Genomic DNA, 25,881 nt, shown 5'->3' with positions numbered 1-25,881 from the left:
ATTTTTTTAATTACAGCAGACACAAAGAATAAAACTTAACATTTTATCATGTTAGTTAATATTATATAGATAAAATGTTTTATAGTTTACCACACTAAAGGATCTATTATCAGAGAGTAATTATGTAGTTATTTCTGTAATTTCTTTTTTTGTGTGTGTAATGTTCATGAAACATTGTTCATTTTGATGTTATATAATGATTTTACTGAAATTGAGTTGATTTAGTGGGCAATTTTTTTTTAGATACAAAATAGCTTTATTTACTTTATTTAACTTATTTTGTAATTTATGGATGAATATACTTTTAAAATTGGTCTTGAAAATAGCAGTTTAATTATTTGATTTCAATATGATTTCTCATTTTGGAATATTTTATCTGCTGAAAATTTTGAACATAGAAAATTTCAATGTAGAAGTCAGTTATGGAATTTTAAAGCAAACTGTGTCAGTAGAACCTTTTCCATAAGTTGTCAGAGTGTGCTGTGTACTGCTTAGAAAGAGAGATTAAGCAAAACAAATTAAGTATAATTTTAGAGCATTATTTCAGATATAATTTTGATTGTTAAAGTGATATACATAATAAAAATAATGTTTAACTACATTACCAAATTCTAAACCTTTCTATTTTTAAATACATTGGTTAGTGTTTTCTTGAAATAAACTGCAGTAGTTGAATCATCTAGTTTGTAATAGCGTTGGTGTAGTTGGTATCTGAAAAAAAATGGCCAGGAAGAGTAAGTTCTAGTGCCTGTCATCATTCCAGGCCAATCTTTTTGTGGGTTAATTTTTGGAATCATGTTTGCTTTTCCTTAACTAGAGCACCTTCACATGCTACTCAATTTACATTTCTTTCTTCTGATTATAGTAATATAATTTTTTTATTATATGGAGTTTTTAAACTTCCCTTATTTGAATGAAAGGGAGGAAATAATATTTAAAACTTAAATTTTCAAATGCAGCTGAGTAGAATGTGCAGAGCTGTTATGGATGGTTTTGATTCATGTCGTATTGAAGTCATTGCCAACATTGAATAATTTTATATATATATATATATACAATAATTTGTATATATATAATTTTGAATGATTTATAACAAGGTGTTTTGAAATATTTGTTTACATTTTATTTACTTCCAATTAGCAGGGTGTAAAATTAAAAGTATTTGGTTAATATTAGAGATTATTCAATAATTTGTTCAATAAAAGCTAATTGCATTTCACTGTTGTACTATATATAACTAGCTTAACTTTTACTCCTCACCTTGCATATATGCATTATTTAATAATATTAATTAATTAATTACATTTGAATTATTTTCTCTCTGCTTTTGCTTATGAGCGGCTTTAGTACATTATAGTTGATTATATATTTAATATCATTATTATTTTAAACTGTGCTTTCTTTCTCTCTCTCTCTCTCTCTCTCTCTCTCTCTCTCTCTCTCTCTCTCTCTCTCTCTCTCTCTTTTTTTTTGTTTAGTCTGTTTTAGTTTGCTTCACCATTATAATTCTGCACTTAATTTTTTATATATTTATTTCCTTCTTTAGTGCCAAAAGAGAAAAGCACATCACAATTACTTATTTGTGAAAAGAATGTTACAATGGATCCCTACTAAAAATATATAATGATGAATTTTAAAAAATATACTTTCTCCATATTATTTAGAAATTTAGTTTATTTAATTGTTAAAAGTATAATTCAATGTCCTTTCCTAATACAAATGTACAAAACAGTAACTAAATTTAGAGCAGGCTACATTTTTGGATCAAATCTGAGACCTATTATTGTTCCAGAGAGAACTAGGCTATTAAAGATGCTTTTAACTCTCATTGAAGGCACCTCAAAATCTTTCTTTTTCCTAAAACCCTGATAATAGGAAGTGGTTCAGAAACATAGACTGACCTAAATTTAGTTTACAGTATGAGGAACTTTGTATCCTATCATTAGCAGTTCAGTAAATTAAATGTTTAAATAAAATGCTGGCTGATGCATACAAGTTTGTTTACAACATATACATCATGTGGCTGCAGGTGATCCTGTCCCTATTCTTGGTGCTCATAGGCTCCAAGAGGGTCTTTAACTGCTACTTTCACAGTTCATTTTTCAATTTAAAAATTATTGGTAAAAAAAAAACAGGCTATTCCACTAAAAAGTACAACTACTGTTAACGTGATATTTTACAAAATTACTTTTCATTCTTATAACACTGGGTTCTGAAATTGATCTGTTTAATAAGTTCCTTCCTCCCATTTCAAAATTCTTTTATTAAATGAGCCTGCAGCAGATGAGAAATTCTGTTGGCCAGAACTTAAGGTACTATTTGCTGCCATTAGATTTAAAAAGATGGCTGTTTAAATTTTCTTTTATTGTGATAAACCTTTATTTTCTTGGAGTTCTTCTGCACTTAACAAAGAATTATAAAAATACTTGATCTGGTAATGAATATGTAATGTACACCTATAGATTATTAGATAGTGATATTTTTGTACTAGAAAAAATAAGTGTTTTTGAAAGTATTATATGCTACTGGAAATAATAATTCAGCTTATTGGGTATTAACATAAAGGTTATATTAAATCAGTCATTTAATTTAAGTATATTAAATCCAGTTATTTTATTTTTTTAAAAAAAGTACAAATTGAAAGCTTCATGGTGGGGGGGGGAGATCCAGTATTGTGATGCAAATTCCACTCTGATGAAGCATAGATTGAAATCCCTACTTGATAGAATTAACTTTTGTGGTTATTTTCACTGTGGTTAAGTTAGCCTCTTTGACAAGAGCTACGAATAAAAACCTAGGGTTTTTTACCTAACAAAACTGACCATATAGATGCATACATGCTGTCACAGTTATGATCATAGAATTGCTGACCAAAAAAATATATTCATATAATATGTATCATAGTATATTATAATAAACTGCATATAAAGCAGTAACCACCTATAAAATGACTAAATTTGGGGATCATTTTGTTGCTTGCTGGTGGGTCAAGGATATGATACCAAGAAATATCAAACACATTGAAAAAATTGAATAACTATGGGAATGAATTTATTCAGTTTTCAATTTTAAATTATTAATAAATGATAGTGTGCAACCATATAATTTAGTAAAACTGTTTACCATATGCAACCATCTGCTATCTGTCTTTCTCTCAACCTGACTATAGCCATAAGAAATACCTCCTCACTTTGCCATATTATATTCCAGAGTTCAGCAGCATTATAATTAGAAAATATAATACCTGTTTCATATTTTACTAGCTTGAGAGACACAGTACTTGGTGATAAAAAAAAACTATTTACCAAGCATTATCATACTTTTGTCAGATCTGCTGTAAATTGTAAAAGGTGCATCAGATTAAAATTTTTAGACAACTCAGATTTCCAGCCATGTGCAAAAATTGAAAAGAGCAGATCAACTTTCAAAACAAAACACGCTCATATTCTAACTCCTTGTAGAAGAATAAGAAAAATTTACCTCAATATTTATCTTAGTTTATACTATCAAATATTCTAACTCCTATATCAATCAAAGGGAATATGAGGAGGAAAAATTAGTATAAAAGTGGCAGAGTAAAAACAAATTCAATTTTATTAAAATACATAAAATGTTTCCTTTGTTTGATATTTTTGTTAACCTAATATTGTTTTAGTGTTTATCAATAGTTTAGTACAGGTATTCCAATAATATTAATATATTTTTTATTCCTTTTTAAATTTTTTGTTTTAATGCAATTTCAGAAAAGGTTGTTTTATCTAAAAAAAAAAAGTTTTGGTTATTTTTTCAACCATTATATGATAATGGTTAAAATACTGATGAGTTCAGGTGAATTGAAATTACCATAATCATTATAAATTATATAATTAGCATAGCTTTAAAGAAACAGAACTTACCCTTTGACTGTTTCATGTTTAAAGCATGATAAGTGGGAATGAATTACATGGAAGAAATTAAAAACAAAATTTCATAAAATTTTCAGCAAGAGCTTATTAAAAATTAAAATTTTAAATAACTAAGAACCTTAGAAGTTATAGTATGTCTTAAAGTACTGTTTTATTGGACTAAATTCAAAAAATAGCAAGCGCTTAATTTTTTCAATACTCACTTTGATCGATCTGCAATTGTTATGGTTTGAATGGCAAGAGGTGACTAGCTTTAAGGTGATTGGTTCTTAAATTAAGGGGTCGGTAAATAGTAATTATAATGGAAATGGGATTAAAATATGCGCAAGGAAGTAGAAGTGCACTAACTCCGCCCTTGGTTGTCATTAAATTGGGTTAAATTGGGATTCTAAATAGTGGACAATTGTAACGAAGGACTTTCGTTAAAAAACGTCTTCAGTTGGCAAGTTAAGTGAAAGGGAACGCGTACTGTATTTAAGAAGAATTTTATAATCCCATGATGCACTTGGTTACTTGCAAGAATCTCAGATTGGTGAGATTCCAAACCGGAGAAAGATTGAAGGGTAGTTTCGCATTTATAATGTTTAGATCGGAGTGGTGTTGAGGGCTTCGAATTGAAAATTTTGTAACTGTTTTTTAATTTTAATATGGTAATAGCTGAATCAACTAAGGGTGTATGGTTGTTGGAGTGTGCATGTAAAGTAAGTTCAGTGCTAGATTGTCTAGTTCTGAAGCTATTGTAGTGATAGTATGCTCTGGTATTGGATGATTGGGTTGAACAGAATTTGGTTGTGGTACTACCAATGTAACAAGCGTTACAATTGCGTTGACATTTTATTAAATAAATAATATTATCCATTTCGCTTGTTGGATATTTATGTGTTTCTTTATATTTATTGAAAAGTGATCCGAGTTTGTTATAAGTGGAAAAAATAAGTGATATCTGTACCTGCAAATATTCGCTGAAATTGTCCTGCAAGATTACTATGATAAGGATAGACAAGACAATGTTTTACTATTTATGATGTGTTTTATGGGATTATTGATATTATTTTTTGCAACGGAAATGGTATGTTGGATTAATTTTGGAGGGTAATTTCTGGCTCTGAATTTGTTTGTGAGATATTGTAACTCATTGGATGTAAAATGTAGGAATTTCCCTGTGTGTGTGTGTGTGTGTGTGTGTGTGTGTGTGTGTGTGTGTGTGTGTGTGTGTGTGTGTGTGTGTGTGTGTGTGTGTGTGTGTGTGTGTGTGTGTGTGTGTGTGTGTGTGTGTGTGTTTTCTATAGATCTTAGTTCCTAGTTTATTTAGTACCTGTTTTATATATGGTGAGATTGAGAAAATTAATTTGTTTATTGGTTTCTATTTCGAGTGTGTATTTAAATCTGTCGTGAATTGAATTGAATTTTGTAAAAAGGTTGTCAATTATAGTTTTGTTTCCTATTAAAAGTACATCATCGGCGTATCGCATGTATAACTTTATCTCAGAAGGGTAAGGTTGTAGGATTTTATTTTCAACTGTGGCTAAGTAAATTTTGGAAAGGGGAGCAGAAATGCCCAAGCCCATGGGTAACCTGAATATTTGTTGGAAGATCTCATTGTGAAATCTGATTTAAGATTTAATAAGAAATATCAGCTCCAATACCAGATACATTATTTAAAATTTAAACTTAAGAGAAACATGCAACCTAATGCAGCCCTTAAAGAGGTTGAATTAAGACATTCTAAAAAATGGATCACACTTACCTAGGAAACAAAAATAACAGCTCCACAAATTTCCACAGTTAATATTTCTTCTAAAACTTTCACTACTACCGAACTCGCAAGTTTAGAACATGGATTCAACTTTGCGATAAAAAGCCATCAATGTTCCATAAAAGAAAGTATTATAGAACTTCAAACAAAACTCGAACATCGCCCTGACAAATGGCGCATTTTACATCAGACTAACACTATTATTAACTCAAAACTCCCCTCCCAATCTAATACATCCAAACAACAGCTCGGTGATATTCATAAACTAAGTAAAATCCCCGACATTATTATCCAAAAAGCAGACAAAGGAGATACCATAGTAATTTTAGATAAAGCCACTTATATAGAAAAAATGGAACAAATTCTAGCAGACCAAATCACCTATATAATTAATAATTCCTATAATATATCCAAATTAAAAAAAAAACAAGCTTGACATTATCCTTAGAAAACTCCAGTCTAATAAAGAAATCACCCTACATACCTTAGAGCAGATTGGCATACGAAGCAGTGTTCTCCCCCATATGTTTGGAATTACCAAACTACATAAACCGGGCTATCCCTTAAGACCAATTATTTCTTTTAGTAAATCCGCCTTAGCAAACCTATCCTCATTTCTAGTAAAAATCATATCTCCACTCACCAGGTTTTCCAAATTTAAAATCAGTAATACCAACCAACCAAGCCTTTGAGAAAATTAAAACCACCATAATCGCTGACGATGATATTCTAGCATCGTTTGATGTTGTATCACTAAACACCAATGTACATATACCTTTCACCTTACAAGCCCTACGTGGATATTTAACTTCCGACAATAGTCTCATTAATCGCACCTCCCTTTCTATAAACAATATTGTAGAACTCACCTCTCTACTATTAGACACCAGGCATTTCAGATTTCACAATCAGATCTTCCAACAAATATTCGGGTTACCCCAGGGCTTGGGCATTTCTGCTCCCCTTTCTGAAATTTATTTAGCCACAGTTGAAAATAAAATCTGACAACCTTACCCTTCCGAGATAAAGTTATATATGCGATATGCCGATGATGTACTTTTAATAGGAAACAAAACTATAATTGATAACCTTTTTACAAAATTCAGTTCAATTCACGACAGACTTAAATACACGCTCAAAATAGAAACCAATAGACAAATTCATTTTCTCAATCTCACCATATATAAAACAGGTACTAAACTAGGAACTAAGATCTATAGAAAACATACACACACACAGGGAAATTCCTACATTTTACATTTCACCACCCTTTCAACATAAAAAAATCAGTTCTCTATAACCAAATCTACAATGCCATTAAATTTAGCACCACACAAGATGACCTATCCGATGAGTTACAATATCTCACAAAAAAAATTCATAGCTAGAAATTACCCTCCAAAATTAATCCAACATACCATTTCCATCGCAAAAAATAATATCAATAATCCCATAAAACACATCATAAATAGTAAAACATGTCTTGTCCTTCCTTATCATAGTAATCTTGCAGGACAATTTCAGCAAATATTTGCAGGTACAGACATCACTCTTATTTTTTCCACTTATAACAAACTCGGATCACTTTTCAATAAATATAAAGAAACACATAAATATCCAACAGGCGAAATGAATAATATTATTTATTTAATAAAATGTCAACACAATTGTAATGCTTGTTACATTGGTAGTACCACAACCAAATTCGGTTCAACCCAATCATCCAATACCAGAGCATACTATCACTACAATAGCTTCAGAACTGGACAGTCTAGCACTGAACTTACTTTACATGCACACTCCAACAACCATACACCCTTAGTTGATTCAGCTATTACCATATTAAAATTAAAAACAGTTAAAAATTTTACAATTTGACGCTCTCATTATAGAATGGTTTCGACACCACTCCGATCTAAACGTTATAAATGCGAAACTCCCCTTCAATTTTTTTCCGGTTTGGAATCTCACCAATCTGAGATTCTTGCAAGTAACAAAGTGCATCACGGGATTACAAAATTCTTCTTAAATACAGTACACGTTCCCTTTCACTTAACTTGCCAACTGAAGACATTTTTTAATGAAAGTCCTTTGTTATGACTATTGGCTTATCCACTATTTAGAATCCCAATTTAACCCAATTTAATGACAACCAAGGATGGAGTTAGCATTAGCATTAGTAGAGGCATATGATGCAAGAAAGCAAGCTTATTCAGCATCAGCCAAAAAAAAAAAAAAAAAAAAACACACCACTCCCATTTCACCCCTCCGTTCTTTCGAAATACCTGTCCAGTTGAGCTTTAAATTTGTTTAGGCTATCAACTTCAACAACAAGTGATGGAAGTCGGTTCCACCAACCAACCACCCGCTGGCCAAAGGCAAATTTCCGCACATCTATCCGACATCCGTCCTTCCTCAATTTGAATTTATGCCCTCTGAGCTGATTATTCTGAGCAAGATGAAGAATCCCATTGGCATTGAGCATGCTCAAACCATTCAAAGCCTTATACACCTCTATCAGATCACCTCGCCGGTGCCTAGTCTCCAGACTGTAATTTGCAAAACTTAAGCCTTTCTTCGTAAGAGCAACCCTTTGTTCCATTCACTAATCTTGTTGCCTTTCTCTGTACCCGTTCCAGCAGCTCTACATCCTTCTTGAAATGAGGCCTCCAGACCTGTATACAGTACTCAAGATGTGTCCCAACCATTGCCTTATACAAGGGAATAATCACCTCGTTATCCCTGCTAGAAAAATTCCTGTATATCATTGACAAGACACCATGAGCTACTCTTGCAGCTCGTCTGCACTGCTCAGAGAACTTCATATCTGCCTGCACAATTACCCCCAGGTCCTTTTCACTCTCCACCACTGTCAGTGTAGTACCGCAGAGTTTATACGTTGCTCTGGGGTTACTGTTTCCCATATGTAATACTTTACATTTGTCAATGTTAAACTTCATTTGCCACCTCTCAGCCCATCTGTTCAACCTTTCCAGATCCTGTTGCAGCAGCATAGCGTCAGTAGTGTCCTTAACAACCCTGCCAACCTTTGTATCATCTGCAAACTTGGACATTAAACTTGATATCCCATCATCAATATCATTCATAAACACTGAAAACAACAACGGACCCAACACTGAACCCTGAGGAACTCCACTAATAACATTAGTCCACGTTGAGCAGTGTCCATTGATTACCACTCTCTGTCTTCTGCCACTCAACCATCCCCTTATCCATAGCAGCAATTTGCCTCCAGTGCCACATTGCTCCAATTTGTGCAGCAGTCTTCCATGTGCAACAGTATCAAAAGCCTTTCTAAGATCTAAATATATAATATCAAAGTTATTCCCTGCATCTAGTTCTTTTGTGACTACATCATAGTATCCAATCAAATTGGTCAGGCAAGACCTGCCCTTAACAAAACCATGCTGCGTCTGAGCTATAACTGAATTCTTGTCTAGATGATCCTGCAGTGCTTCTTTAACCAGTGCCTCCATTAATTTACCTGGAACAGAAGTTAAACTAACAGGTCTATAATTACTTGTGTCAGCCTTTGATCCTCCTTTGTGAATTGGGGTTACATTTGCACATCTCCAATCTATGGGTACCTCCCCTGAATCCAAAGAAGCTCTCATAATTATGGCTAGGGGTTTGCTTACTTCCTTTGCTGCCTCCTTTAATATAACTGGATAGATCCCATCCACCCCAGGTGCCTTTTTTATGTTTATCCTCAACAATCTCTCCTCCACTTTCCTCTCAGTTATTACAAAATCATCCACCTCACTGCCAATGTTTACTTTACCTACATCATTCTCCTTCCTGAATAACTCCTCATGTGTGAATGTAGATGCAAAATACTCGTTTAGATTGTTAGCCACCTGAGCAGGATCCTCAACTGTTGAATCATCAATATCCAGTGGACCAATCTGATTCATCCCTTTCCTTCTTGAGTTTAAATATGTAAAGAACTCATTTCTGTTTTTCTTTGCATCCTTTGCCAAGGATTTTTCGTAGTCTGCCTTTTCCTGCCTAATCTCCTTTGTGACTTGGTTACAGACCAACTTATATCTATCATAGGCTTCCATGTCACCCATTAACTTGTATGTATCCCATGCATTTTTCTTCTCTGCCACATGTCTCATTAGTTCATCTGACAAAACATTTAGGCCTAAACCTTGAACAATATTTCTTAGTTGGTATGTAAAGCCTGGTAGCCTCCAAGATTTGTTCCTTGAATGCTTCCCATTTTGAGTTTGCTGTTGGTAACATCATCAATTAGTCCCACTGTATAGAATTTAAATACTGTCTCAGACCATCATAGTCGCCTTTACGAAAACAAAAACCCTTCCCTTTACCTCTGATGGTAGTTACCTCCTTGAGTAAATCCCACTTCAACACACTGTGATCACTGCCACCTAGTGGTTCATTTATCTGCAGATTCTTAATGTATGAAGAATCACTACTGATAATCAGATCAAGAGTATTGCTCCCTCTTGTTGCCTCACAAACATGCTGATGTAGAAAACAATCATCCAATAAATCCACAAAAGCCTTGCTAGTGTGCGAGTGACCAACCCACAAATTCCAGTCAATATCTGGGAAATTAAAATTTCCCCATTATAAGACTCTCTGATTTACTGGCCCACTCTATTTCCCTGTACAATATCTTATTATACTCATCAGAGTCATTAGGCCTATAGCACACTCCTACTATCAATTTTGATTTCCCTATGCTTATGTCACACCAAACTGACTCGACACTGCCCTGTCCATCGATGTCGACTGGCTTCACTTCCTTGGACTTTATGTGTTTCTTAATTAATAGCATAACCCCTCCTCCCCTCCTGTCCTGTCTATCCTTTCTATACACATTGTATTCCCCAAATTCCAGTTCCGCATTACTTATATCTGTGTGACACCACGTCTCTGATATCCCAACAATATCTGCCTTTGATGTTTTGAGCAATACCTCAAATTCATCAAGTTTATTTACTAAACTCCTAGCATTGGTGTACACGCAGGTATACATGCACTTGTTTCTATTCTTAGCTACCCTAACACAACCCATGTGTTTACTTGTACCGCAATGACTCCCAGCAGTCTCTGAAATATCCTGCATCTTGTTTTTCAGGCTTCTGCTCATTTCAATAGAAGCAGTGCAAGAGTTAGTGCACTTCTACTTCCTTGCGCATATTTTAATCCCATTTCCATTATAATTACTATTTACCCACCCCTTAATTTAAGAACCAATCACCTTAAAGCTAGTCACCTCTTGCCATTCAAACCATAACAATTGCAGATCGATCAAGGTGAGTACTGAAAAAATTAAGCCCTTGCTATTTTTTGAATAACTAAGAATCCTGAATCCCCTGGAGAAAGTATACTTTCTTCTTCTTCTAGTGGTTCATCATTGAGAACACAACATTATTGTATCATAATAATGTTTTTTATATATATATATATATATATATATATATAAGCTAAATTAAAATAGGATTTTTGCCAGTAGAATGAAAATGAACTGAACCAAATAAAAATAGCAATAACAGAAAAATATATGGGGGGGGGTAAAGAAGGAGAGGGTAGTGTTGAAGCAACGTTCCTAGAATAATTTAGAAAATTAAGCCAATTAAAATTTTTCTATAAAGCTTTTCTACTATTTTTTTCTTATTTATTTTTAATTTTTTATCTCCCTATTTAATTTTTGGATTAATTGGATTTTATATATATATATATATATATATATATGGACTGACCAGTAACAAGAGTTACATAAAGACTTAAGTTCACAGATCTAAACAAATTGTTAACCACTCCCACTAAACTAAATAAGTAGACTAGATAAAATGGTTCCTGTGATACTAGGTTCACTTCTTCTGCATAAGAGCGGTGCCTTTAAGTGGATGCTACACCCTAATATGGCCCTGTCAGTGACTGGATCATTCTGTTCATAATACTGATTATGTTCATACAGTGTGGTATGTTGGTTTGATATGCTGGATGCCTTGCACATGTTTGTTAACAACATAGCAGCAGGTATTTCATCTGCCTCTCTACATAATAACATCTTTGCTCTGGGTTGATATAGGAAATGATTTCAGAAAGCTTAGCAGAAGCATCATCTTCCAGTGGAATGATCTTGAGTGACCTGGTATGAAGTCAGGTCAACTTAGATCATTCCACTGGGAGACAGTGATATCTTGGAAATGTTCTTACTGAGTATTTGCTACCTTTATGATGTTGAGGTGTATAAGGCCTTGAATGGGTTGAGCATGCTGAATTCTGATGGGATCCTTCCACCTATTCAGATTATGAACCTAAGGGGGCATAAATTCAAAATAAGAAAAGACAGATGTAGAATAGATGTGCAGAAATTTGCCTTTAGCCAGCGGGTGGTTAATTGCTGGAACAAACTTCCATCTGTCGTTGTGGAAGTTGATAGGTTGAATAAATTTAAGGAGGACCTGGACAGGCATTTGGAGGGAATGGTTTTTTTTTTTTTTTTTTTCGGCTGATGCTGCATAAGCTCGTACACTTGCTTTCTTGCATCACATGCCACTACTACTACTACTATGTGATAAGTGATGCCTTGTCTTTCATCAGTACCATAGGGTTCAGCAAGCTTGGGGAGTCATGGTCCTTATGTTGTTTCCCCTTGAAGTAGTGGTTTGCCAAGTGTGCTGTAACTTATCTCCTTACAGATGAAATGGCTATTCTTATTGATATTGTTGGTTAGAGTGAAGAGGATATTACTGGGCATCAAGGATCAAACAGTAGGTACCATGTCATGTTCTTTCCTCACTGCAGGTCCAGCCTGTTTGCTCAAACTGCTTATGAGACCACAGAGCTTGGTATGGCTTCGACTGAATAATAGAATTTCACAATCTCGATTCTTTACTTTTCTGTTTGCATAGTTTGATTATGCATGAATTTTACTTAGTTATATCCTGATTGGCAGATGATGTGCAAAGTTGACAATGTTAGCACCCTAATGAGCAAAAACCTATGATTATGGCAATCTCAAGTAAATAATTTCCAAATCCAAAAGCAGAATTTCAGCTATTTATAACTAGCTGTTATTATGTACAATTCTGAATCCCAAAGTTTCTTTGTACTTATCTGCTGTTTTTGAATAGTGCTGCTAATGTAAGAATATTTAAGGATTAAAATTATAAAAGTTAGTAAGTTCAAAAACTCCATTAAATTGTATTCATATAAATTTCTTTGAAAATTTTTAGTGATCATATTTTTGCCCTCAAGATAATAAAGAATGTTGAGAAGTATAGAGAAGCAGCAAAGTTAGAAATAAATGTTCTGGAGAAACTTATAGAAAGTGATTCTGATGGCACACAGTAAGAAGAGATTAACATATCTTGTTATTTTTCATGTATTAAAGAATTTTTCTATGTAATAGTATATTTTTTGCTATCTTTTTTTTTTATAAAAAATAAAAAGTTCTATCAAATGTATTTTTGCACTACACAGTAACATAGCATAATATTAAAAATTTTCTAATTTTCCAATATTTACTGAAACTTTTCCAATTTTACCAAATATTTTGAAGTGCCATTAACTTCTTCTGTCCCAAAAAAAAATTACATAAACAGAAAATAACTACTGACCACCATTTGCATCATTTTGCTTCTTAGTCCACCCAACAGGTAGTTATTTTTCATTTATGTCATTTTTTTGAACTCCAAAATGTTTGGCCATTCAATATCAATTGATGTTATTAAAATTCCATCCTAATGCAGTGTAGCAAAGTGATTCTTAAAAAGTGTTATTTCTACAATTAAAATGCCTTTTAGTAGGGTTTTTTTTTTTTTTTTTAAGTTATATTAAATTACACCTTTCAAGCAAGGGGAAAATGTGCTATTAACTCACCTCACCTTTCAAACAAGAGAATGGGAAATTTTAATGAGGGTTCTGAGTTTTTGGAAGTGATACAGATTTTAAGTCTATATACTTGTGCCAAAAATTATTTTCTTTACTTTGTAACCTACTGATTGTGTGTTTTAATCCAATTCTCTGGATTGAATTTTATAGCCATCTCAGAGTATTAGGCTTGCATTGTGCTTCTCTTGTTTTTCTTCTTCTTCTAATTATATATTATTGCTATTTACTATTGCTCTGCTTAACACGTTAACCCAGTAAGAAACCACTACATTTTTCAAAGCACACCTGCCAACTTTCATTGAGAACTCAATGTTATTGTATCATAACAGTGTATAATTAATATAATACAGACTGACCAGTGACAATGGCTACGTCAAGATTTAAGTACACAGATCGAAACAAACTGTTACTCCCACTAAACTAAATAAGTATAGTCAGTTCTGCTGTAACGCGGTACATGTGTTCCTAACAATCTCTGCATTATGGCATTTCATGCATTAAAAACAATAGGGCTTATGGGAAAAATAGGGATATGGGGCAGAGCACTCAAAAAAAATGTTCTTGTGGTAAGTGAAACACTAAAAAAAGTCAGAAACCCAATAAAATTGCTAACAGAGGTTTAAACATCTTAAATTTCTAATAAATAAAATAATAAATATTACAGTGAATAGCACTGTAATATATATATATATATATATATACATAGAAATTAATATTTCTGTTCACTGACATTTTTTTTTTTTTTTTTTGAATTGTAAAATTTAAAACTAAAAAAGATAAGCAATCAATAACAACGAATACAGTATGCAAAAATTGCACAAGTGAGATACAGACTAACAAGTTTATGAAGCTTAAAAAGTAGGAATAAAGAGAAGATTCTAGAATTTTATTTATGTTTTTTATATGATTGAAGATTTCATGGAAGGGGAAACACATTTCACCATAATAAGGTAAAAACCCACAGAATTCCAGCTATCAGTATTATCGCAAATGCAATAAGATCAAGTTTACTACCCATTTATAATTAGATTGCACTAACAGAAAAATATAATATTAGGGTCCACCGTAAATGTATTTATTTTGTCTGTAAATTGTGTGTGTTCTCTGGTCGATTTGCCTGTTTGCTGGACGAAAAACCCCAGTTTCTTGGGAAAAAACCTTGCTATCTATGCCTGAGACTGACTAACTCAGCCACAGAGTGAAAAGAGCCCACTAAAGTTCCTCGCATCATTGACAGGATTCGAACCTGAGCCTCTTTCACCCGGTGTGGGGAGGACGGTGATGATACCACTTTGCTACCCGCGCAGACTGCACTAACAGAAAAGCCCAATAAACCGGGTAATGCAAATTGTTTTTATTGTTTTATGGTAATGACTTCCAGAAATGTACTCTTCTGCTCGCGCTATCACACCTCACGAAATTTCTGTTCAAACTGAAATTTGTGAGCTCCTGAAAACATGAGTTGGCTTACAATATCTTGTGAATACAGCGAATGATAACAGTGTGCCTGCAACTAATACAGTGATATAGCTCTCACACATTTAATATTTATTTTTTAAGCTTTGTAAACTTGTATGTTTAGCTTGGTGCCGGGTTTTGCATTCACCTGATGTTACTCGCAGACGAAATCGTGCATGAGCCAACACGAAAATTGTGTTATACCCACATTGTTCCCTAATATATCAGTCGTGTTGGAACAAATTTGCATTGCCAAAATGCGCGCTATAGCAGAACTGACTGTTGACTAGCTAAAAAGGCCCCTGTGATACGGTGTTCATTTTTGCTGTCTAAGAGGCGGTGCCTAGAAGTGGTTGCTACATCTTATGGTCCTACCAATTAAGGTGTAACAACCACTTCCAGGGTTGTATTTACACTACACCTTAATATGGTCCTGCCTGTGCTGGTCCTGAAAGCAAGCTGCTTTCAGTTCGGCTTCTTTTTTTTTTTTTTTTTTTTTTGTATCACAAAAAGGATACAGCTTAGAATCATTTTGATTACAGCCATCTGTAGCAATCAAAAATGTAATTTTTCCGTCATTTCAGTCATTCACTACCTCTTCTTTCCCTATCCATGCAGTTTCACTGTCTTATGTCATTTCATTACCACTGTGAAATCCAACATCTATTTTTGCGTTTACAGGGGGTCCCCGGTGTCTGCATATTCATTATCCGAGTCCCCACAGTTACGGATTTGAAAATTAAAGGAAGTCTTTGAGAAAATTGACCAAGCACTTGAATATTTTTGTGAGAATGGCCCTCTTGTAATCGAGAAACAAAAGTTAAGTGCAAAGTTAAAAAACATAACTAAATGCTACGACACAATTTTATCTTTAAAAATACAGCAAAAAAAAAAATGCACACACACAACAACTCTCAATTCATTCTTTACTCGTAAAACTGAAAAGTAGTGTAACTTCATTAAATTTTACTTAACCGTACGTTGTTCAGAATATTATAATAAAAATGTCTAATAAAGTAATTGTCTCATTTTTCAGTTCCTTCAATCCATTTTTTGCTATGTACAAATATATAATACACATTACAAAAAATTGGTCCCCGTTTTAAGTGGAATTTTCTGGAACCATTATCCTCGGATAATGGGGATCCTCCCCTGTATTTCTATTCCCCTCAATTGTCATTAGGCTTATTTGTTTGCAAATGTCTGATTATGTTTCCCACTGCTTGAAACTGAAAAATCACAACATCATATGGTGTACAAGGAAACTGTTACCTTTTTTTAGATTTTACAATACGTGAGAAATCTTGCACGTGTATCTAATGAAATTTTATGTTATATTCATTTGGCATTTTACTGAAAGATACTGAATTTACAAATACCAAGTGAGCAACGCTTTTACCATGCATTTCTGTTTTGCAACATAGACTATTATATACTTAACGGTCCATTCATTAACAAAAATAAGCAGAAATTCCCAAGGAAAAAAATCCAATTTTAATGTAAATTTTGGTTATTTATTTTTTGAAACTCTTTCTCGCCAACTGTATTACAGTAGTAATGTGGAGAAGGGTCAACTCGAGTAAAAAATACAGATTCTCTGTCGTAAATCTAGAGAGTTGGCAATTAGAACGATAAGTCCTTTAAAAACTGTAATGGCAGTAGGTCATTTGGCAGTTAATTTAGATAATTATATTCATGCATTGTCTTGGAAAATAATATGAACATAATGTGCTCTCTCTTTCTTTCTCTCTCTAGCTTGTGTGTTAAGATGGTTGACTGGTTTGATTATCATGGACATATGTGTATTGCTTTTGAAATGTTAGGACTGAGTGTATTTGACTTTTTGGTAAGTATGGTATTTAGCAGTTTAGTTCATTATTTCTTTGTTTAAGACTGATTAAATAAGAAAATTTGTTCTGTTACCAATATATAATGCTAATGTAAATGTATACTTTGTTAATACGAAAACTCCTCATTAATGCATATCATTATACAAGACATTTCTTTAGTATTTAGTTTGGCTAATGACTGTCTTATGTAATTTTTAGCGTAACTTTTTCTGTGACATAAACTGTTAGCTTGTACTTATTTTTAATCTTCAGTTATTATTATTTTTTTTTTAATTCAGGAAGAAAAACTTCATTTTCAAAAAAAAAAGAAAAAGATTAATGCATTTCTGTTTTGCAACATAGACTATTATATACCTAACAGTCCATTCATTAACAAAAATAAGCAGAAATTCCCAAGAAAAAAAATCCAGTAATTTAGTAATTTAGCTTTAGTAATTTGACAAAATGTGCCCATTTTGTGTACAGAAGCCAGTGACTCCTGCTGCATCAGCCAAACCATCTGCCTTAACTACCAATGAAAGCAGCTTGTGTTGCAATGATTAACAGCTTACTAGCTAAAGAAATACTTTCTAAAATTCAGTTTATCATTCTTCTCCATAATTTTGAATTTATGCCTCCTATTAATACTGCAATACACAAGGGTGGCTCTAAGAGTGAAGTGGGAAATTATCGACCTGTCAGTCTGACTTCAGTGGTAGGGAAAATCATGGAGGCAATGATCAAGGATGGAATTCAGGATCATTTGGATCGAATTGAAATTCTCAAGGATACTCAGCATGCTTTTGTAAAGGGAAAATCATGTTTAAGAAATCTGGTTTGCTATTTTGAAAGGGTCACTCATGAGCTGGATTTAGGGAATAATTTCGACATTGTTTATTTAGATTTCAGCAAAGCTTTTGACTCAATCCCACATGAGCGGTTGCTTTATAAGCTGGAACAGGTTGGAATCATTGGGAAAATCTTTAGATGGATAGCAGGATGGCTTCAGGGCAGGAGGCAGAGGGTTGTAATAAATGGCTATTCCTCAGATTGGGTTGATGTAAGAAGTGCGGTTACCAAAGGATCAGTATTAGGACCACTGTTGTTTTTAATTTTCATAAACGACATTGATGAAGGGATAGAGGGCATGATGTCTAAATTTGGATGATGTTAAAATTGGTAGAGTAGTTAAGGATCAGTGTCAAGCTGAGCTTCTTCAGAGAGAACTAGATAGACTTCAGGAATGGTCAGAAAAATGGCAGCTGTGCTTTAATCCAACAAAGTGTAAGGTATTACACCTGGGAAACAGTATTCCCAAAATAACATATTCACTTGGTGGAGTTCAACTAAACCCAATACTGGAGGAAAGGGACTTGGGTGTTACGATACGGTCAGACATGAAATTCTCTGAGCATTGTAAACAGGTTGCAAGGAAGGCCCATGGTGTCCTATCGATGATCTATCGAACTTTTGCAAGTAGAGATAGGGACGTGATAATCCCATTATATAAGGCTTATGTTAGACCACACTTGGAATACTGTGGAATACTTGGAATACTTGGAATCGAACTTTTGCAAGTAGAGATAGGGACGTGATAATCCCATTATATAAGGCTTATGTTAGACCACACTTGGAATACTGTGTTCAAGTATGGAGACCGCACCTGAAGAAAGACATCGAGCTTCTTGAAAGGGTGCAAAGAAGGGTAACTCGCCTGGTGAGATCGGCAAAAGGGCGTCCTTATGAAGAAAGACTTCAAATATGTGGGTTGCAGAGTTTGGAAACTAGACATCTTAGAGGAGATTTGATTGAGGTGTTTAAGGCTGTGAGAGGCATCAGTAAAATGAATGAGGGCGGAATTTTCAAGGTTATAAATGATGCTAGAACTAAGGGACATAAATTCAAGTTATGGGGCGGAAATGTTTAGATTGGACTGCAGGAAGTTTTATTTTAGCCAGCGAGTTATAAATTACTAGAATAAGTTGCCTACGTGGGTGGTAGAGGCTGACAGTTTGGGGAAATTCAAAGGTCATCTGGATAGTACCTTTGGGTCAGGGAAGTGCATAGGATGATAGGTTTAATTTCCTTTCTTCTACTAATTATTATTATTTATTTATCTTATTTTATTTATTTATTTTTTTATCATTGTTTTATTCGTTTTTTTTTTTTTTTTTTTTTTTTTTGGCCGGTGCAGCATAAGCCATAGGCTTTCTTGCACCATGCGGCCATTACTAATACTAATACTGCGAAAATTTTGCTATTCATTTTACCACCAGAGCCTTATAAATCTCACTCAGGTCCCCTTCAAGGTACCTAGTTACCAGTCTCTGTTGCTTACATATTCAAAGTTTCTCCTCACATGGGGTGCCCCTTTTGCTCATATAACCAGATTTGGTGCCACTCTTTGGACCTTTCAAGAAGCTTGATGCCTTTCTTAAAGGGTGATCTCTACATCACACTGTTCTCAGTGTGCAGTTCTCACGGTTTCATTATTCAGTGGAATTATTACCTCTTTATCTCTACAGGTAAATGTTCAATAAAACATCAAGATACCATAAGCTCTCCTTACCACCTTTCATCTACACTGCATGGAGAATTTCATATCTGCCTATATCATAACCTCAAAATCTCTGTCTTCCTCTGGTGTTTTTTATTCAGTCCAACCAATTATGTAAATTACTGTAGGGATACTATTCTGCAAATGTAAAATCTTGCATTTTATAAATTTAAACAATTGAATTTTATAAATGAAGCAGTGTGGTACTGGGTGCAAATTATTACTAAAGAAATAGTTGGGAGAATAGTTATAAATGACTTCTGCACTTCATGGATATGGATAGAGTTCCTTACTGTTTTTAATATTTATTAATGGTATTTTGGAGGTATTTCAAGTTTAATGTCTAAGTTTGCTGGTGGTGTTACAAAGATAGCAAGTTATTTAATGTTAATCAGCATATTCTGCTTTGAATGAGTTCAGCAAATGGCATGGTAATACTCAGGTGGACAATAATCAGGAATAAAACAATACTTCAATGTGTAGACTAAAACATTTAATTAATTACTTCCCATACCGTCAGATTGGAAAGTACCTGATAAACTATGAGTTTATCAGTAGCATGAGAAAATTATAATATTTACAGTTACAATTTAATTTCTGAAATTACATTATATATAAATTTGCTAACAGATTTATGATATTTAAGTACTCAGAACCGTGGATCAATAATGATACAAAGAGATCATCGTCATCATAATTCAGTCTTGTGAATGTTCGGTTCCTCTGATGAGCTGTCGCCATCTTTGTCTGTCTTGTGCCGTTTGTTCCTCGAAATTTCGAAGTCCTGCTTCATCCAGCAACGTCCCGATGGTCTTTTTTTTTGGTCTACCCCTAGGGTGTTTTCCCTTCACAGTCCCCTCCATTGCATCCAGAAGCAACCCACCATGTCGAATTATGTGACCCACCCAATTGAGTATAGTTGAGCTTATTCTACTTAGAATTTTCCTTTGTTCTTGGACACTTCTTAATACTTCCATATTTGATACTTTTTCAGGCCATTTAATTTTTTTCCTTCCTGTGCCAGCACCACATCTCGAAGGCCTAAAGTCTCTTTTTGTCTCTCTTTGTTGGAATCCATGTCTCTACTGCATATAGTGCCACTGACCAGATATATTTCTTTATTATCTTCCTAATTTCCTGCGACATCTTCTTCTGTGTAATCAACGACAGTTTATTTTTGAAAGATTGTTTTGCCATTGCAATTCTGAATTGAATCTCAGTTTAACTTGAAATGTCCTGTGTTAATAACTGCCCCAGATACCTAAAGTGCTCTACCTGTTCTATGCTTACTCCATTGATCTCAATTCAGAACGGAATTAACCTTTTACCCATCATCATTGCCTTTGTTTTCATCACGTTTATCTTCATTCCATACTTCAATGCTTTCTTATTTAGTATTTTGATCATTTTTTGCAGTGTAGCAGGGCAACCTGCTAGTATGACCTCTGATTGTCTGCAACTTAATAGCCTGTACATGCCTATCACCTATTTTAACCCCCACTTCTTATTCCCAAGTGCCTCCTTAATTATCACATTGGCAAAAGCATTGAACAAACAGTTGAGCATGGGGGTTATACCAGTAATCCTAAGTATACCAACATAAGCAGGGGTTGAGGTGTGGCGCCAACACCACATGGAGGATTGCTGCTCCTCTTTGTTACCACACAATATTAGGTGGTAGATGACTTTCATCAACCGGTGCAATACCACCACTTTGCTTATTGGAAGCTTGAAGTGGTGGAACTCATGTTTAGTCTCCAGAGCTAAGTTCCGGTCAACCCTTCCCAATCTCTTCCATCATGCAGTATGACTGATGACTTTTGAAGTTATGATGGACATCATGGCGAGATCCAAACTTCCTTGCATTAGCATTAGCATTAGTAGAGGCATTTGATGCAAGAAAGCAAGCTTATGCAGCATCAGCCAAAAAAAAAAAAAAAACCCACTTCCACTTCACCCCTCTGTTCGTTCAAAATACCTGTCCAGCTGAGCCTTAAACTTATTTAGGTTATCAACCTCCACCACAAGGGATGGAAGTCTGTTCCACCAACCAACCACCCGCTGGCTAAAGGCAAATTTCCGCACGTCTATCCTACATCTGTCTTTCCTCAATTTGAATTTATGCCCTCTCAGGTGATTTTTCTGAGCTAGAGGAAGAATCCCATCAGCATTGAGCATGCTTAAACCGTTCAAGGCTTTATACACCTCTATCAGATCACCTCGCTGTTGCCTAGTCTCCAGACACTGTAATTTGCAAAACTTAAGCCTTTCTTCGTAAGAGCACCCCTTTGTTCCATTCACTAATCTTGTTGCCCTTCTCTGTACTCACTCCAGCAGCTCTACATCCTTCTTGAAATGAGGCCTCCAGACCTGTATACAGTACTCTAGGTGTGGCCTGACCATTGCCTTATACAATGGAATAATCACCTCCTTATCCCTGCTGGAAAAATTCCTGTATATCATTGACAATACTCCATGAGCTACTCTTGCAGCCCGTCTGCACTGCTCAGAGAACTTCATATCTGCCTGCACAACCACCCCCAAGTCCCTTTCATTCTCTACCACTGTCAGTGTAGTACCACAGAGTTGATACGTTGCTCTGGGGTTGCTGTTTCCCATGTGTAGTACTTTACATTTGTCAATGTTAAACTTCATTTGCCACCTCTCAGCCCATCTGCTCAACCTTTCCAGATCCTGTTGCAGCAGCATAGTGTCAGTAGTGTCCTTGACAACCCTGCCAACCTTTGTATCGTCTGCAAACTTGGACATTAAGCTTGATATACCATCATCAATATCATTTATAAATACAGAAAACAATAAGGACCCAACACTGAGCCCTGAGGGACTCCACTAATAACATTAGTCCACGATGAGCAGTGTCCATTGATTACCACTCTCTGTCTTCTCCCCCCTCAACCACCCTTTTATCCATAGCAGCAATTTGCCTCCAATGTCACACTGCTCCAATTTGTGTAGCAGTCTTCCATGTGCAACAGTATCAAAAGCCTTTCTAAGATCCAAGTATATAATATCAAAGTTATTCCCTGCATCCAGTTCTTTTGTGACTGCATCATAGTATCCAATCAAGTTGGTCAGGCAAGACTTCCCCTTAACAAAACCATGCTGTGTCTGAGCTATAACCGAAGTCTTGTCTAAATGATCCTGCAGTGCTTCTTTAACCAGTGCCTCCATTAATTTTCCTGGAACAGAAGTTAAGCTCACAGGTCTATAATTACTTGTGTCAGCCTTTGATCCTCCTTTGTGAATTGGGGTCACATTTGCACATTTCCAGTCTATGGGTACCTCCCCTGAGTCCAAGGAAGCTCTCATAATTATGGCTAAGGGTTTGCTTACTTTCTTTGCTGCCTCCTTTAATATAACTGGATAGATCCCATCCACCCCGGGTGCCTTTCTTGTGTTTATCTTCAACAGTTTCTCCTCCATTTTACTCCCAGTTATTTCAAGATTCTGTAGCTTACTGCTAGAGTTGAATACACCTCTGGCATTCCCCTTGCTGAATAACTTCTCATGTGTGAATGTCGATGCAAAATATTCATTTAGTTTGTTAGCTACCTGAGCAGGATCATCAACAGTTGACCCATAAATATCAAGTGGACCAATCTGATTCATCCCCTTCCTTCTAGAGTTTACATAAGTAAAGAACTCTTTGCTGTTTTTCTTTGCATCCCTTGCCAAGGATTTCTCGTAATCTGCCTTCGCCTAGTTGCCTCCCGAACATGCTGATGTAGAAAACAATCATCCAATAAATCCACAAAAGCCCTGCTAGTGCGTGAGTAACCAGCCCCCAAATTCCAGTCAATATCTGGGAAATTAAAATCTCCCATTATAAGACTCTCTGATTTACTGGCCCACTCTTTTTCCCTGTACAGTTCCTTATTATACTCATCAGAGTCATTAGGCCTATAGCACACTCCTACTCTCAATTTTGATCTCCCAATGCTTATGTCACACCAAACTGACTCAACACTGCACTGTCCAGCGATGTCGACTGGCTTCACTTCCTTGGTTTTTATGTGTTTCTTAAGTAATAGCATAACCCCTCCCCCCTTCCTATCCTGTCTATCCTTTCTGTAGACGTTGTACTCCCCAAATTGCAGTTCTGCATCTCTTATATCTGTGTGACACCACGTCTCTGATATCCCAACAATATCTGCCTTTGATGTTTTGAGCAATACCTCAAATTCATCAAATTTATTTACTAAACTCCTAGCATTGGTGTACACGCAAGTATACCTGCACCTGTTTCTATTCTTAGCTACCCTAACACAACCCATGTGTTTACTTGTACCGCAATGGCTCCCAGCAGTCTCTGAAATACCATGCATCTTGTTTTTCAGGCTTCTGCTCATTCTAATAGAAGCAGTTCAAGAATCTCTTTCACCTCTGCCAGTGGCTACTGTCAATCTATTGGTCTTTGTCAGTCAATCCATTGGTCTTTTACATTACAAGAGTACAGCTCTAAAACGGTGTTCACAGGCCGACCACTTGTTAGTACACCAGACTGAACCGATTGGTAACTCTAGGAGGTTTCCAGATTAGCTAGTGTGTAATTTTGCTACCTCTACTCTGCCAGATAGCGACTGGAGGGAGTCCGAGTAGTGTGTGTGTGTGTGTGTGTGTGTGTGTGCGCGTGTGTGCGCGCGCGCAAGGTGGGGGGGGGGAGGCATTGTCGAGGCCACGTTATGTCAAGAATCTAGGTATATTCTTAACATGTGTACACCAAAAATTTCATTACTTTATACAGTATGTCCCCCCCTCCACACACACTTTTTCTTACATTCGAATACACCATGAATTGTCAAACTAACAGAATAAGCCTATCTGTGAATAGATCTAAACCTCCCAAACATTTTCTAGTTCATTTCACAAATATACGTGTCTCAGTTCTAATCTCAACGATGTCCATTTCCACTTACAGTCTGCCAAACTGCATGCACATTTTCTGGTTGAATCTCACTTATTGGTTGATTCAACTACTGTTAATCTCAGTTGCCCAAATTATTCACTGTATGATTCCTTTCGCCTCAAAGGTGGTACTTGTGCATATGACCGTTCTGATATTCCATGTCAGAGACTTGGTACATGGTAATTTGGAATCTCTGCTTTTCAACCTTCTCTGACTTAAAATCTTTCTACCTCATTCTGTCAAAGTTTTTGTCTTACAGAATTTACTATCATTCTTTGTTCCCTTCATAATATCATTGTGTCCCCACAAATCTTTGGGTTTTTTAAATATCTCAGACCTATTAGCAAAATTATGTAACGTGAAGAATTAAAATATAACTGTAAATAGTCTAATTTTCTTGTGCTACTGATGTTCCCCACGATTGTATTACTTAATGTATAGTTTTTAAATATTTTTTGATATGATAATGCTACTTCAATAAGTTCTAGATTAACTAAGCAGATGGGCTCAAAAATTGTAATTGAGGTATAACATGGATTAATATACATTACTGCATTTGGGTAACAGTAATCCCAGACTAACATACCATTTCGACAACACCAAACTCAAGGTAGTTGATAATGAAAAATACCTGAGAATAATTGTACATTCTGACATGAATTTCTGTGGGCAGTGTGGACAGGCTGTTGGAACAGCTTCTTGGATTCTATAGGAACTTTGCCAGATTCTGCAGTAACAAAGAGGTTACTGTCCCATTGTATAAAGCAGTGGTTGAGCTACATTGAATACTGTATACAGTGTTCATGAAGTTTGGAAACTTAATTTTAGGAATGACATAGATCTGTTGGAAAGGGTGCAGAAAACAAATATTCATCATCATCAGCCATTTTCAATACACTGCAGGATGAAAGTCTCTCCAGCAACTTTCCAGTTCCTTCTGTTTTGTGCAATGACCATCCATTTACTACCCACAAACTCATGAATTTCATTTGTCCATCTCCGTTGTTGTCTTCCAGGTTTTCTTCTAACTCTTCTTGGGTACCATTCTGTTATTTTCTTAGTCCATCTGTCATCATGTCCTCGAGCTATGTGTCCTGCCCAAGACCATTTTAGTTTTGATAAGAATGTCCTTTACTTGAGTTTGCTGCCTACTTATCTAACAGTCTGATTCCTAATATAATTCGTTTCATTCTTCACTGTGTAGTTTTCAGCTTTTCCATTCTTTTGGCGAGTGCCCTTACCATGACTCCCCACTATGACTTACAGGAGCGAAACTTCCCTATGCTCCCTACCATGACTTTGCTATGATATTGCTCCTCAGTATGTGACTATATTTCCTGAATGCTATCCATCCAAATTTATTCTTCTCTTAACTTCCAACCATTTATCATTGTTACAGCTAATGACTTGTTGAAGATAAGTATATGAATCCACCTTTTCAATTTCTACTCCTTCAACGATTATATCCCTTTCTGTGATATACTTGTTCATCATTACTTTTGTTTTAGCCATATTCATCTTTAGTCTACACACACACACACACACACACACAC

The 25,881-nt window shown here is 35.2% G+C and overlaps 1 protein-coding gene across 1 annotated transcript in view; it reads left to right on the top strand.

Annotated features, from left to right (window-relative positions):
• LOC150077659 (dual specificity protein kinase CLK2-like) overlaps positions 1-25,881 on the top strand; it is a 377,713-nt gene that overhangs the window by 278,735 nt on the left and 73,097 nt on the right. The window contains exons 6-7 of the mRNA XM_090384751.1: positions 12,900-13,013; positions 16,771-16,861. Coding sequence (XP_090240877.1) covers positions 12,900-13,013; positions 16,771-16,861 — 205 coding nt within the window. The remainder of the gene's footprint in view (positions 1-12,899; positions 13,014-16,770; positions 16,862-25,881) is intronic.

Source organism: Mastigoproctus giganteus, chromosome 11 (genome assembly GCF_048544385.1).
Source record: "Mastigoproctus giganteus isolate SK-2022 chromosome 11, ASM4854438v1, whole genome shotgun sequence".
Lineage (NCBI taxonomy): Eukaryota > Metazoa > Arthropoda > Arachnida > Uropygi > Thelyphonidae > Mastigoproctus > Mastigoproctus giganteus.
Note: the sequence above shows the minus strand (reverse complement) of the source record. Positions and strands in the feature narration are given on the sequence as shown.